This window comes from Marmota monax, unplaced genomic scaffold (assembly GCF_021218885.2).
Source record: "Marmota monax isolate L192 unplaced genomic scaffold, Marmota_monax_Labrador192_F-V1.1 WCK01_AAM20220418_F8-fsc00155, whole genome shotgun sequence".
Taxonomy (NCBI): domain Eukaryota; kingdom Metazoa; phylum Chordata; class Mammalia; order Rodentia; family Sciuridae; genus Marmota; species Marmota monax.
The window spans coordinates 3263967-3280483 of NW_026694554.1; the positions used below are offsets into that span (position 1 = coordinate 3263967).

The window sequence follows — 16517 nt, forward strand, 5'->3', positions numbered from 1 at the left end:
GTGTCCATTTAAAACCTGGGAGCTCGGGAGGTAGCTTAGTGGTAGAGCACTTGCCTAGTGGGCCCAAGGCCCTGGGTTCCATCCCCAAAACCACACACACACAAAAAAGTGTAAAATATTACAAAGGAGAAAGGTTCAAAGATGAGTTTTAAAAGCTGCACAAAAAACAGTAAACAGCTAAATCACTGTGCAGATTACAATCTTGGTGGGAAAAATAGTTTGGCCTAAAATTAAATGTAACACCAGCAGTAGGACTAGCAAATGAGGCAGTTTTGCCCATTATCTTCTTAAACCCTTTAATGACATATTTCTTGGACTGAGAAAAGCTGAAGATACCAAGACTTTTCACACCATTTCATCATTATTTCCATGTCTGTTTCTCCATGGTAAACATTCATGTTTATTGATGTAATGGACAGTTCTTGAATCATCAAGTCAAGAATACCATACTAGGAAGCAAGTTTAGATATAAATCCAAGTCCTCTTGTATGAGTGGGGAAAATAAAGCCAGAGAGGTAACCTGCTGAAGGCTGTAGAGATACTTCTTGACAACGATGAGATCATAGTTCAGATCACCTGAATTCTTGTCATTGTGTTGGCCTGTTTTGTTTCTTCAGAGCAGGTGTCATCTTCTGGATTTATTTGAAAACAGTATGGCTGTCTTTCCTACAATAGAATGTCAACTCAAGGAGAGCAGGGAACTCACTTGTATTTGCTATTATCATCTACACCTGGCTCCTGTAGGCACTCCATAGATATTTGTTGAATTGAATGAATGTTTCCTCCATTATCCCAATCTGATGAAATACATTTTCTTGGAGTACACATTTTCAAGGTGACTTGTTGTTTTATAACTGGATTAATTTCATTCTGCTATGGTTATGTTCCCTGCAAAACGGAGGTGTTGAAACTTAATGGCTAAGGTAATGGCAGTAAGGGGTAGGGCTTTTAGCTAGGCATAGTGGCATATGCCTGTAATCCCAGCAACTCAGGAGGCTTGAAGGAGGAGGCTCCCAAGTTCAAGGCCAGCCTCCATAATTTAGGAAGGCCTTAAGCAATCTAGCAAGACCCTGTGTCAAAATAAAAAGGGCTGGGGACTTAGCTCAGTGGTTAAGCACTCCTGCATTCAATCCCTGGAACAAAAAAAGAAAAAGAGAGGTAGGGCCTTTAAGAGGTGATTAGTCTGTGAGGGCTACTCCCCCATAAATGGAATTAAGGGACTTGTAAAACATGTTTTATGCAGCATTTGGTCAATTGCCCTTTCACCTTCTACCACATGAGGACACAATGTTCCTCTCCAAAGTATGCAGCAACAAGAAATCATCTTGGGTTTAGACAGCAGTCCATACCAGATAAACCTGTTGGTGCCTTGATCTTGGACTTCCCAACCTCCAGAACTCTGAGAAATAAAATTCTGATTTGGGTTTTACCCCAAGGCCAAAAATTGAACTCAGGACCTTGCACTTGCTAGGCAAGTGCTCTGCCACTGAGCTAAATCCTCAACCCCAAATTCTGTTTTTTATGTTATCTAGACTCATGTATGCATAAAGTACAAATGGACTGAAACACAGACTAAGCTGCCAATCTTCATCAAAGCCAGAATTGTAATTAAAACACATCTGGGCTGGGGATATAGCTCAGTGGGTAGAGCGCTTGCCTTGCATGCACAAGGCCCTGGTTCAATCCCCAGCACCACAAAAACAAAACATCTTTCTGCTGGGTGTGGTGACGAACACCTTTAATCCCAGCAATTTGGGAGGCTGAGGCAGGAGGATTGCAAGTTCAAAAGCCAGCCTCAGCAATTTAGCTAGGCCTTAAGCAACTCAGCGATAACCTGTCTCTACATGACCTTCTCTCCCTGATAATCCTTCCGATAAAAAAAAAAAAAAATTCTTCAGCTGTTATTTCAGCCTATTCCTTTCTCACAAGCCACTGATGATTTCTCAGTGAGCAGGAGTTATGGACACTCCCCACACAAACAGAAATGGAGCATTTGAATAAAGATTAAAGAGATGTTGAGGACAAAGAAATGACAAAGGCAGTCACTGCAATCCTAAACCAACACAGAAAACTGTCATCATTCAACTTCCTCCCCATCCATCCTCCTCCTCTAACACAGGATCCTGCCACTGTCTTTATACTACACACACAACCCCACTGACTGCCCCCGGCTTCCTTCCCTGCCATTTCCTGAGGGGGATTCAGTAAGTAATAAAGAGAGGGAAACATGTAGCCTGACCACGCACCACTCCCACAAACTATCCCAGAAATTAGATCATCCAGAGTTCTTGACTACTCTGCACCACAAATGCTCTTGAGGAATGTTTACTTATGGATTAAAAACACTAACCAGGAGCTCCCACTGGCCAAACCTGGGTAACCTGAGTGCCCAAATAATTAAGGACAGTAATGAATTAGAAATCACTGAAAAAATAGGAAGCCTTAAGTCCACAGTGATCTCACGTAGATCAAGATGTGAGAGTGAGAGTGGAGCGTTGTGACATGCTTGTAATCCCAGGGACTTGGGAGGCTAAGATAGAAGGATGGCAAGTTCAAAGCCAACCTCAGCAACTTAGAAGACCCTCTCTCAAGAGAGAAAATTTAAAAAAGAGCTAGGGATATGGTTAAGTGCCCCAGGCTTCAATCCCCAGTACAAAATAAATAAATGAGAGAGGGCTAGAGATATGGGTCAGTGGTAGACTGCTTGTCTGGCATGCAGGAGTCAGTCCCTGAGTTCTATCCCAGCAATGCAAAAATAAATAAATAAATGAGAGACAGGGAGGATCTTGTGGTAGATTCGGAAGGAGGGCTAGAGTTGGAAAATCATCACTTTGCAGATGAATTCAGGCAAGAATTATCAATAGATGCTAAATCCAGGGGGACATTTTTGATGAGTAGAAAGATATTTGCATGGATTTATAATTCTCCCCACAGATTGTTCATTAGTAATAAGGAAGTAGAAGAAAGGCTAGTAATTATATAATGGAGAAACTGAGCAACAAATTGGCTCAAAATAAGAAGATTGTATTTTTAAAATAGGACTGCAAAAAGATCAACATCATAAAAGGCAAAGAAAGTGATCCTAGACTAGATCCTGTACTGCAAGGGAAAATGCCCACATAGAATGTTATCAACACATTAAAAAATAGTGTAACAATGTGAAATTTACCAAAGTTGATAACTAGCTGTGGTTATGTAAAAGAAAATTCTTTTTATCTGTATGTATGGTGGGCACAAACAAATGATAAATGAATTAGGGCCAAATGTTATCAATTGGTGAATCTGGGTGGAGAGTATGGAGTAAACTTTGTACTATTCTTGTAACTTAATTTCAAATAAATCGTTTGAAAATACAAAACTTCCCTGTGCTGGTCAAGAACATAAATCAAGCTGCCTCTTAATCACTTTTTATTCAGCCCTTTACTGGGACCTCTGGAAGGCTATAAATGATGCCTTTACTCTTAGGAAGTTTAACATCTCTCAAGGAGGGAAGTCCCTCAAACAAGAAGCAGAGAAGGCTATACAAGATCAACTAGGAATTTTGAAAATGGAGAAGAAGATAGGTGGATGAGATTAAGAAAGGTTGCATGGAGAAGCAGGGCATAAGCCTCAAAGGGAGGATTTTAAATCAGTAGAGGCTATTACATACAGAGACAGCAATTTGAATAATTATGGGAGAGGCTTGTGCAGAGACTAAATGGAATGGAGAATAGGGGTTAGGAACTATTGGAAAATATGACTGAGTAGACAAGAGGAGGCCAGTCTGTAATATTCCTTAAGGGCAGTGTCTAACTAGGTCTCATACCAAAGATTTTATTTAGCCCCAAACCAAGGTAAAAAATTTTGACTCCAGTTCTGTGTCATAGTTGCCATGATTTTCTGTAGGTATTGTGCCTAGGGCAAGAACTGCCCCCCCACCCCTGTACTGGGGATTGAACCCAGGGTTGCTCAACCACTGAGCCACATCCCCAGCTCTTTTTTAAAAATTTTTGAGACAGGGTCTGGCTAAGTTTCTTAGGACCTCGATAAGTTGCTGAGGCTGGCTTTGAACTTGTGATCCTCCTGCCTCAGCCTCCCAAGCCACTGGGATTACAGGTGTGCACCAGCACACCCAAATAGGCCAAGGACTTTCTAAAGTCCAAGTCAAATAAGCATAGAGGTAGTTCAAGTCTTAGATGGATACTGATGGAAGGTGCCAAAAATCACTTGAGATACTATTGTCCTAATGTGTAACTATTTCAAGGAGTGCCCACATTAAAAAACAATGGCCTTGCAAGAAAGCTGTCCTTTTAGCAAAGGACAAATCTTCCCAAGTGGGGAATTTCCAATAGGAAAGGACATTGCCTACTAGAGCATTTACTTCCGGAGCCCTGATTGGCCTTTTTGAGGGTATTTGAGATTTAGTTTCTCTCCTTAGAAATGAATGATGGCATTTGCAGCTGCTCAGCAACTTTCCACCTCAGGAGCAGGCTCTGGTCACCACAGCAGGCCCATGCCCCACATCTATGCTCCAGCAAAATTTTATGAAAATTTTAGTAAATTCAAACCAATTTTCTCCACTACCTTGTATTAAAACTCTTCATTTGTCTTTTTCTTTTTTTAATATTTATTTTTTAGTTTTCGGTGGACACATCATTGTATGTGGTGCTGAGGATCAAACCCGGGTCGCATGCATGACAGGTGAGCGTGCTCCGCTTGAGCCACATCCCCAGCCCTCATCATTTGTCTTCATTTCCAATTTCTTTTGAGAGGCCAGTTGCTTCTAGCACTTTTAGGTCCAATGATGCACAAAATACACCCCACAGGTGAAATCTGGCCCCATTTTCTGTATTTGTATGACTCGTATGCTTACGTTTTTTACATTTTTAAAGGTTGACAAAAATTTAAGTAATTCATGCTATGTGAAAAATATATGAAATCCAAATTTCAGCACCTAAAGTAATGTTTTACTGGCAGACAGCCAAATTCATCATTTTACACCGTATCTATGGCTGTTTTCCTGCTATAGTGACAGGAGAATGGTCGTGGAGATCATATGGTCTACAAAGCCCAAAGTATTTACCAACTGACCCTTTACAGAAAAAGTTTGCTGACCCTCAGACTAAAGTAATGATTCTCAACATGGGATGACTCTTGGAAGCATTCTTGGTTGTCACAACTGTGTGTGTGTGTGTGTGTGTGTGGAAGGGGGTAGATACTACCTACGTCTAGTGGGTAGAGGCCAGGGATACTGCTAAATACTCTACAATGCACCGGGGAGCCCCACACAATTAACTGGTCCCAGATTTCCATAATGCTGCGATTGAGAAACCTGGGATTAGAGGACCCTAAGGTAAACACTTTCTAGTGCAGGGAAAACTCCATCCTTAATAAGGGATCCCCTTTATTGAATAACCAAGTCTATAACTTACGTTAGCACAGGTAGTCCTCATAACGCCTGTACGAGGGAATCAATGATATACCCCATTTCTAGAGAATCTGTGAAAACAACTTGCCGCTGAGGACACAGCAAGTCCTCCTGGCTCAAGTCTGTATTTTTCCACATCTCAGAACATGCCTCTGCTCTGTGACGTCACAGGCGATTATGGCCTCACTCGGCTGCCCCCTAGTGTTCGAAAAGCGCAGAAACAGGCCAATGTTGTTTCTTAAGGTATCCTGCAGAGGCCTCCAGGCTTCCTTACAAAGGATGAGAACAGCTAGTCCAGTCTTCATTCAGCACCTGGCAATTAGGGGGGGAAAAAGCCTGAGGGAAATAAGCCTCACCTCGTTTGCAACCAAATTCTGTAAAGTGATCACTCTCCCTCTTGCCCACTTTAATTCCTGGGGGAATGGGAGGCTTCCCTCTCTGGTAGACCTAAAATATAGCCTACTATCTACAGAATGCTTTCTGGGTCATAAAGAACAGTCATATTCATGAATTTGGGGGAACGTTCGTATCACGAGATTAAATGAAAGAAGACATGCAGAGTTATTTTCCTTCTAGAATTAAAACTCACCTGAATCTTGTTCCATAGGATGGGGCACTCCACTTTCTTCATCTGTTATCCCGATGATAATTAGGTCAACTGATTAGTTAAACCCATGCTAATAAAGTAGAAAACTCCCTGCTCATATCCACCCAGCCCCAGTGGGAATTTGAGGCTCAAATGGAGGAAAGATGGTGTTGTGGTAGCCCACCAAGGAAGATTTCACGGGCTCCTGGCTCCCCTGAGTTTCTCAAATTATCCATTTGGGAAGCAGCCACTCATTCTTCCTAAGGCAAACTGTGGTGAGCCACATGACCTAATAATTTAGGATCAGATCACAGAGCCATTTAGCATTTCTTTGAATTTTATTGAAAATTGACATAGACATTAGAAAGGTATCAAGCTAAACAGTGCTGGTTCTGGGATGTTTCTCTTGGAAAATGAAAGCCCCAGAGGGGTAGTGACTGATCACACCTTTGAGCAAAAAGAACAAAGAAGAAAGGAAAAACACAGATTCTGAAAAACATGCAAAGAGGCTCTCTCAAGAGACACTGGACAGTGGACCGGTAGTGATGGTGGTAGGGATATATTGGAATGAGCACACTCACATGGTATTTTGATGCAAATTAAACCAATGAATTCAAGGCAGATTTATCCTCTCTTTCCAGATCCCAGGTTGAACAGAAACCTCTTGCAAAGCCCCCTATGGCCTTGGAAGTTTGAATGGAGTAATTCTGCCCTCACTAAGCTTAAATCCCCTCTCCTCTCTCCTTTCTCCGCCTGAATATTAGATAGTGGATCCATTTTTCCCCCTTGCTGGGGTCTGCAGAAGGCCTGTGAATGCTGGAGAAGATGCAAATGTCACTCAACTCTCTCTTCCATGTTCAAAAATGTTTAATAATAGCCAGAGACAGTTAACCCATTGAACCAGAGAATTGTTTCAAAAGAAAAACATAAAACTCAAAACCTTGTGAACAGCACTTCCGCACCCACAGCTGAGGTCTCCTACCCCAGTCACTTACACTTGGGTGAGTGGTCCTGTAGTTGTCTCTCTGAGGTTACATTTGGTCCATTTTCCAGCTCTGATGAGTCTTTTCCTGCCTTGTTAGTTTAGGACAAGACACTTCCAATTTAAAATACCATGTAAGTCAAAAGAGAGCTTCTTGCCTGGACACAGGGACACATGGACACTTATTGAGTGGTATGTGTGTGTGTGTGTGCATGTGTGCACATGTGAGTGCACACAGTTTAGGGGAGAGGGAATTGGTCGATTTCTGATTTGAGACAATATGGAACCCTAACTCTTCTATAATGGCAGTCTTCTCCTTTAGACTTAGTGCAGCTGCTGAAGACAAGATTAAAAAAAGCTGGAGAGGGAGAGAGAAAGAGAAAGAAAACATGAAATTAGCCAAAGAAAAAGGACATTCAAAGTAAGATGGGGAGGGGAGTGGGCAGTGTTGAGGTAGCACAGACTACACTTGGAGAAGACAGGTTAGAAATGGGGTCAGTGAGGGGCCATCACCATGGGAAAATCTGTGGAGAAGGTTTGAAGAACACCACACACCAGTTTAAAGCTTCTTGTTTTAATTAAAAACAAGCACATATTAACAGCCACATGTGAATGCTAAATGATGAAAATAAACAACAACAACAACAAAGCAAAAACCGTGATCCAACCTGCAGCTGGGGAAAGCAACCTTCTTGGCTTAAAAGAAATGAAGTGTGTGTGTGTGTGTGTGTGTGTGTGTGTGTATGTGTTTCAGGAAAGCCATTCCATTCCAGTCTGGGAAAAGAAAAGCACAGGCCATTTCTAATGACTGGTTTAGTTTCACCAGAAGTAAACAGAGAACTTAGGGTATTTTTTAAAAAATAGTTACAATGGTACTAATTAACAAGCCTTTTCAGTGGAGAGGGGGAAAATGTCTACGTGAGAAAAACTACCCAAGGAAACAAGCATTTGGATGCTTTTAAAAGGCTTGACTATTTTTAAGGAGTTGGCCTGGAGCTTCTTCCTTCGCAGCCCCCACCTGCCCCATCCTCATGCTTTTCTATGGAGGAAAAACACACTCTAGGGTCCTCTAACACTGACGATTTGGTTTCTCTGAACATCAAAAGACCCTGTCTCCAGGAATATATATAAACAGACTGAATCCCTTGGTGAAACAGATGACAAGGAATTTAGCCTGATTTTTGCCAAGAAACAGCAGCAGGACTTTGGGCAATTCCCTTTGCTTCTCTGAGTCTCAATTTCCTCTTTGGGTTATATCTGTCTTACCCAAATTTCTCCCTTTTATATAAAATACCTGCTTACTTTCTGAAGGTCTCCCAAAGGCAATATGGCTTTAATACTTTTGAAGTATTTTGAGATCCTCAAGCCTCAAGAGGTCAATCTGTAAACAAATGCAAATAAGGGGGCCTCCTGTTTGTAATGCCCAGAATTACCCAGAAGGATGGTGATTGCTGGTTGGTAACCTCAAAGGTGGATTTAGGAACATCAAAGCTGTAAATAAGGAGTCTTTCTCAAGGAGACCTGACAGCCCTAACTCTGAGCCTGCTGAGGATTTCTTTGGTTTTTGTTTATGAGGGTTTTGATGGTGGTGGTTCGTTTTTACCAACAAGTATTGTGTCTCTTAAAATGCTCCACTGTGACTTGAATTTTCCCAAGAAACTAGTATGTGCTTTGACAGCATCACCATCTTGCTGGTCTCTGACCACTAACCAATCCTTGACTCACCAACCAATACATAACAGAAGTGAGTTCTTGCATTGTCAACAAGAGAAAAGCCTGTGCATGTCTGCTTTTCAGTTTTTCTACTTTCTTCTGCTGTTTTTTTTCCTTCCTACTATTTAGTAATATGTTACTGAATAAAGAAATTCCTTCCTCTTTTTTGGCACTTCAAAAAGGCCTAGAAATTTGGCATAGCCTTCTTGACTCTGTGATCACAAAACAACCCCCCCCCAAAAAAAAGAAAAAGGTCATTGTCGGTGTCAGTGGGACTGGGAGGCAGGAGCAAGTTGAAGAAATAAAAAAAAAAAAAGTGGGGCTTGAAGTACACAGCAGGGGTGGAATGCCCGGTTGCCTGGCACCCCAAAGGAAAGCTGTCAATTAAAATAGGAACCTTCGCTTAAAAGGCTAAGTGGAGTCCAGTCCAGCTGTAGCAGGGGATACTATTCAGTACACAGCCATGGATTACTGCAAAGGAAGGGCAGAGAGACGGCATATTAGCCACAGATCATTGCTTGGTCGCCTCCAGCTCTCACTCTGTCACTGCCCAAACACCAAAGGTCATTGTGCCTCATGACCCTGACAAGAGAGGGCTCCCTATTTCAGAGGGATTCCCAAAGCCACTCTTAGATGGGACCCATTATAAAAATTAGGGCAAATTTCTTTAAAAATCAAATTACCTAAAGGTAAGGACCTTCTAAGGCACAACACCTATTTTCTTCCCTCCAACTGATAAGCTTGCATGTTCTTACTGAGGACATACACAAAACACACATTACGATCATCCTCACATTCACCAAAGAGACTAGAAGACTTATTCAAGCTCTTGAGTCTTCAACCAGTTGGCTTTCCAGTTTATGAAATGGGATTATTATCCCTGCTACTTGCCCTGCCTTATTAGGATGGCATAGAGTTCCCTTGGAAATGACCAAGGAGATGCGAACATTCCTTAGAAGAATCTTATAAGTCTATCCTTCAAGATATTAGTCTGGTAATAATATTCAGGTTTATTCTCCCTTTTGCATTTGTCAGGTACCCAGAGTTAGAGAGGGGAAATTTATGCTATTTATTTCAGAAATTGTGTATTATGCTTCCGGGTTTGGTATAAATAAACTCATGGCTTTTAAGATAGTTTGACTGCAGTTACTTTGAATAAAAACTGCAAAGGGCTGGACTCTTTTTGAAGCTCTCTAAAAAGGGGCTGTGGCTTCTCAGGTTAGTGAAGGGGGCAGGGAAGACCACGACTGGGACACAGGAGACTAAGGGGACAGCTTTGCTGACTGGTGCTTACTCAGCCATGGTGGATGCAAATACCTAAGGGAAACAAGGATCAAGGAGAGTTTGAACAGGGAAACTGTGGCAAAGAGTAGCAGATGGGACCTCTGAATGTCTGGCAAGAAGGAATGTGAAGGGGACAGTGGGAAGAATGGATGACTGGAGGTCCTAGGAGAAGGAACTGAGATGCATTTCTGAGTCAGGTGACTGCTGACTTTTTGACCAGAGGCCAGAAACCATCCTCTGACTCTCAGGCTTCTATAAACTCTCACAGAAGAGAGGGAAGGGCATGGTGCATATGTCCCCCGAGACATGTTAAAGGGAAATTAGAGAAAGGGAGGCTCAGTTGTGTTGCACGGGAAAGGGTGCATCTATGGGAAGCCCAAACTAAAAATGAAAAGAGAAGCTGGGTTAATGAATGGGTGGATTAATATACCCAAAAAGGGGGTGATCAGAAGAAAATTGTTTGTCATGATGACTAGTGGATAACTTAGAATATAGCTATGTTAGAGTGCCTTGAGGTCATACTGAACTGGCTCCTGGGAACATGCTTTCTCTCTCCTATACCGACATAACCCACTTTGACAGCAGTAGTGGCATCAGATAGCAAAATAAAGATCAACAACCTGAAAAATATTTTTAAAAATCTCTTCTTAATTAGGTCCTAACCTAGTAATTATGAGCTCCCCACCACCCAGATACCTTCAGCCCTCAGACACTTTGCTAGGCACAAATGGGGAGTTGCTGTTTAATTCTGGTCAACTAACATGGGCTCTGAGACTTGCTGTTAAGATAGATAGTAAATAATTTCATTGTTGTTCCTTTTAGATATACATGACATATTTCATTGTTTTTTTAGGATCATTACGTTTGGCCCGGTTTCATGGGCCTTAAGTTTCAGAAGCCTCTATGATGGACTTTCTCTTTGGGATTTGCTTGAAAGTAGGATGTTTTGCCAGCTGCTTGAAGTTGCCAGTGGAATAGCTACAGCAATCAGTTTGGTGACTAACAGCAGGCTCTCCATCTAAAATCATAAACTGCATGGGTAAGCAGGGAGAAGTCTTCTCAATATTTTATATTCTCCAGTCCAAACAGACCAAATGTAAAAAAGGCCTTTACGAGACAACCAGGGTATTTCAAACACTAAATAGACATTTTATGTTAGCAAATTATTGTTAATTTTGTAGGTGTGATAATGCTGGGAGTGTGGTTATTATTATTATTTTTTGGAGTCATTATCTTTTAGAAATACATACTAGAGCATGTACACATAAAAGTGACAGAGGTTTTGCCTTACAATAATCCAGCAGGTCTGTGGTAATTGATGAAATAAAATTGGCCCTATGTTGATGGTTTATTTGGTGACTAGATTGTGGATACACAAGGCTGCAGTGAACTATTCTCTCTTTTTTTGCTCACGCTTGGAAGTTTCCATGGCAAGATTTTTTAAATAATAAGAAGCCTAATTATGTTAAATGAAAAATATTTATATTCCTGTTCCTCCATTACCTGAGCCTAGCAAAGTAGATAGAAGGTGCTTAATCACTGCTTTCAGCCTCCCTGTGACCTACTTGACACCAGGGACAGCTTTATTTACTTCTCTAGATATAACACCTAGCTCTCAGGAATCCTTACCAAAGGATACCCCTTCCTTAGCAGAGGTTTTCATGAAGATGGTACTTGTAGAATTAAATGTAAGACCACCTCTATAATATCTATGTTTCTTCATTTTCTTCCTCTTTGATTACGGTTTGGGGGGAAAGCCAAAAGGAAAACAGAGAACTTGAACTCCTCAGATAAGAAACAGCCACCAGAGGGAAACAGAATCAAGTTTACATCAGCTTTGTACATTTCCAAATCTGGGATTAATGCTGACTATGACACTGCAGGACAGTTTCTTGTATCACCAGTTAATTTTGAAAGTAATGATTATGTATATTTAAAAAAAAAAAAACGGCCTGTAATTCCAGCGGCTCAGGAGGCTGAAACAAGAGGATCACACGTTCAAAGCCAACCTCAGCAATTTAGCGAGGCCCTGAGCAATTTAGCAAGATCCTATTTCAAAATAAAAGATAAAAAAGAAGGGCTGGGGATATGGCTCAGTAGTTAAATGTCCCTGGTTTCAATCCCCAGTATCAAAAAAAAAAAAAAAAAGAAGAAGAAAAAGAAAAAAGAAAGAAAGAAGGCCACAATTGAAACCTCAAATACTGATCACATCTATGCTACCCAGCTGTTCTATCAGCAAAAGTCTGCAAAAGCCCCCCTTTACATCAGGCAGGCAGGCAGACATTCCACATATATGCTTGAAACCACCCCAGGCTATTTCTTCGTATCATAAGACATAAGAGGAAACCAGCTAATCTAATGAAGTAGTTTCTTTTATGATTAGATATGTGTGTTAGGGGTGTGGGGTTTGGGGAGATATGTTCTAGGAGCCACTGCCAGTTCTACTTAGAGTTAATAAAGCTTACCAGGACCCTGGGTCTCATGCAGCATGCAGCAAACAGCAGAGTTAACTGTAAAACAGTAAGAGCTAATGAAGGTGGGGTGAGCACGAAGAGAAATCAACTATTATGAGTTGACACAATGAAGAGTTAGAGATCAAAAGAGATTAGGAGTGCAGGGAGGGGCAAAGGGAAGGGTGGACTGGTAGGCACCCCTCAAACACTGGTACTCTTTCTTGATCTTTCTAATAGCAGCCAAAGGATCTCCTGAATATGAGACTCTACTAGATCCACCTGCCCACTCTTGAGAAGAAATCTACTACCACCATTTCTATCCTCAAAACTCGCCGCCACCATCATGATGGTAGCAGAGCGGCACAGGTCTAATGGTGGGTCTTCCAGAAGTTAATCAATTGTTCATGGAATTATATAAGGAGCCCAGACCTGGGTTTACTTATACATTTGGGAGTGTGGAAGAGGACTGGCTATTTTTTTAGGCCATTATTGCTCATATGAGGTACCACGTCCCAGCAAGGTTTTCACCCATCTCAGAACTGGAAATGGGTACCATTACCAACCCCAGATATTTCTGGAGACTAGAGAGGTATTTCCCTATACAGGGTCTTTTGCTTGGGTTGGGGGAAAGTCAGATAATCTGAGGCAATAAGAAGAAAGCCTGGTCTGAGGAGAGTTCTCACAGAACATTTTGAAAGGGGACTATTTATTATTTATTATTATTTATTTAGTGTCAGTGTCCTCTGAGCAAAATACATAATCTCCCAATTCCTGCAAGTGGGCAACTGCCCCAGGGATATAGTTAACAAATACCACGGGATTACAAAGGCAGAAGATTAGAGCCCCAAAGGTAATTTTTCTGATCTTAAAAACTGGAAATGGGGGGCTGGGGCTGTGGCCAGTGGTAGAGCACTTGTCTTGCAAGTGTGAGGCCCTGGGTTCAATCCTCAGCACCACATAAATAAAAAATAAAGGTATTATGTCTACCTACAACTAAAAAAAAAATTTAAAAAAACTGGAAATGGGCTAGGGTTGTGGCTCAGTGGTAGAGTGCTTGCCTAGCATATGTGAGGCACTGGGTTCAATTCTCAGCACCACATATAAAAAAAAGATCCATCAACAACTAATACAAAAATTTTAAAAATACTGGAAATGACTATAATCCCAGCTACTCAGGAGGCTAAGGCAGGAGGAGTTCAAGTTTAAGGCCAGCCTCAGCAACTTAGTAAGACCCTGTCTCAAAATAAAATTTAAAAATGGGCTGGGAGTATAGCTCAGGGCTATAGAGCACTTTCCTAGCATGTGTGAGGCCCTGGGTTCAATCCCCAGCACCACATACACATACGCACACAAAAAGAAGGCATCCATTTCTGCTGGTACAACTAATATAACCATGACAGGTAATACCAAAAAGTTCATTAATCAGTGAATTTTGACATATAGTATTAAGATTCAATAACCAGGGGCTGGGGTTGTCGCTCAGTGGCAGAGCACTTGCCTCGCACATGTGAGGCCCCAGGTTCGATCCTCAGCACCACATAAAAATAAATAAATAAACAAAGATATTGTGTCCTTGTATAACTAAAAAATATTTTAAAAAAAGATTCAGTAATGAAAATCTCTAGATTTCAAATGACACATTTGTTAGTCCAGTGTGAAAAAATTAGATTGCAAAAGTGAGTGCCTTCAAATATGAAATGTTTTACAATTGTACGAAGTTATTCAAAGTCACAGTTATGCAAAGTTGTACACTGTGTTATTCCTAAGTAATAAGCCAGGCACAGAGGAAAGGAAGATGTTTCTTCCTTTTGGCAAGTATCCAATAGACAAGTCCAGGAATGGGTGGCTAAAAGAAGGCAATGGGGGCTGGGATTGTGGTTCATCGGAAGAGCACTCCCCTAGCACGGGCGGGGCCCGGGTTGGATCCTTAGCACCACATAAAAATAAAAAAGGTATTGTGTTGTGTCCATCTACACCTAAAAAATAAATATTTTTAAAAAATTTAAAAAAAAACAAATAAAAAATAAAACAAGGCAATGACCACGGACACCTTGCAAGTCCTATTTAGTAAGGACACTGCTAAACACTCCATCTTGGAACTCCTTGGGTTGCACTATACAAGCAACCAAAGAGCATAACAGCACTCACTGCTGGATGTTTTCTTGGTGTTGTATAGGTCTGACTAGAAAAGCTTTTCTCTTCTCTGGTTCTGAGATGAGGAATGGGTAACTTTGGCAAGCATTGACTATTGACCAGGACCATTAGGAAGGGGTGGGGTCAGGACTACTGACACACACTGTAACCTGGAGCACATTTGATCCTGCTTTCCCAAGTACCAGAGGAGACAGATTCGTTTTTCAGTCACTTCCCCAGCTTGAGGATGGGGCACTCAAAGGATGCCAACATCTGAAGGCTCCCCACTAAGTTCTCAGTACCCCAGGCTGGGCACAATTAAGCAGCCAGCAGGAAGGCATAGAAAAGGGTGGGAAATAGGGGCTGGGATGCAGCCTTCAGTGGAAGCAGTTAAATTCTGTTGGCTGCAGCTAAAGAGAACTGAGGCAGGTGAAAGCTGGACTATGGGCATGGAAACGTGGGCAACCTCAGATACAGGACGAGCAAGCAGGCCTGGAAACATCAGGTCCAACCTCCTTGTGGTGGGGAGCTGGGAGGAGGTGTCCAGAGGCATCTGCTAAAAGGTTCTCTTTATTCTACCACCCTCTATCCGCCCTTCCTTTTTCTTCCACTCCTTACAACTTGCATTTCTCCCTGTTTCCTCCCTTCTACTCTCTCACATTCCCTTTGCTTTTCCTCTCCTTTCCCTTGCTTTTTCATCTCCCTTTTGCAGAGTTTTTCTAAGTAGCCCAAACAGAGGGGCTGAACCTCTGGGACCCAACCCTCCCCTACACTCAGTTCTCCAAACAGGGAAACCAAAGGTTCCATGGGGACCAGTTATAGGTATTCAAATTAGTCTAAAAGCATGTGGTTCATGCCTGGTCACCAGTCCTTAGCCCCCTCAGCCTCTGGGTCCTGCTCTGGGGAGATGAGCAGAAGGAAAAAGGAACCACCACCCTAGATAAGCCTGCTACTTACTTTTTCTTCTCTTTATCTCTTTTCAGAGTCTGTGAGCCTCCAGCCTGGGAACCCTGAGACTGGAGCAACTCGGCCGCCGTCTTTCTCTGTTTGAAAGCATTCACTTCATCATCCAGGGATTTCTTCTTATCCTCCAGCTTCTTCTTCTCATCTTGGTGAAGTTTCTTCAAACGGTCAAATTTCTCATGCAGCTGTCAGGGAGACAGAGATTAGAAAAAAGTCCCTCAAGGTAGCCTCCAACCCAGCAGAATGAGGACTGGCAAGGCTGCAACTTTGTAGGACCCCTGGACCGCAGGACACATTTCTGCCAGGTATTGCCATGATGGTATCAAAAGGCACACTGCTGTAAGCAGTTCTCTCCACCTGGTATTTTATCTCAAAATCCCTGCTTCTGAAATGGTCAAGGAACAGTGTGTTCTGTGTCATCCAACATTATGTTGAAAAGAATCCCCATAGCAAGCATGGTGGTGGACAGCTGCAATGGCAGTGACTCAGAAGGCTGAGGCAGAAGGATCACAAGTTCAAGGCTAGCCTTAGCAACTTAGTGAGGCACTAAGCAACTTATCGAGACTCTATATCAAAATAAAAAATAAAAGCCTCAGTGGTAGAGCGCCCCATCCCTTTTTATTTTTTTTTATTTTGAGACAAGGCCTTGCTAAGTAGTGGAGACTGGCTTTAAAACTGAAATCCTGTTCAGCCTTCCAAGTCGCTGGAAGGATAGGTGTGCACCACCACACTCAGCTAATTATTACAACAATCAGATGAGGTAGGTTCTGCTATTGTATCCAATTTTATAAGGAAACAGGAGGTCTGAGAAATGAAAGCATTTGCCCAGACAAACCAAACTTTAGAGGATTATGTAATAGGACCTCCCATATGTAAGAAGCCCCCACTTTTCTTATCCCTTGCAATGAGGGAGGATTACAAAGAAAACTGCAGCAATGATAAATATGGTCTAAGGAAATACTTGGCTTTCGTCATGAAAGGAGATAAAAAGATCTT

General features: G+C 41.9%; 1 protein-coding gene across 7 annotated transcripts in view; it reads right to left on the reverse strand.

Moving 5' to 3' along the window:
- Window positions 1–6312: 6312 nt before the first annotated feature.
- Window positions 6313–16517, reverse strand: part of Septin6 (septin 6) — a 78986-nt gene continuing 68781 nt past the window's right edge. For 2 of the 7 annotated variants that reach the window (XM_046420913.2, XM_046420917.2), the window contains exons 9-11: window positions 15516–15706; window positions 12438–12499; window positions 6313–7333 (exon numbers count right to left, since the gene is read on the reverse strand). In XM_046420913.2, the coding sequence (XP_046276869.1) occupies window positions 7215–7333; window positions 12438–12499; window positions 15516–15706 (372 nt within the window). In that variant the 3' untranslated portion in view covers window positions 6313–7214. Of the gene's footprint in view, window positions 7334–7533; window positions 9160–12437; window positions 12500–15515; window positions 15707–16517 lie in introns of those variants that run through there. The other 5 variants (XM_046420919.2, XM_046420918.2, XM_046420914.2 and 2 more) reach the window with 5 other exon arrangements.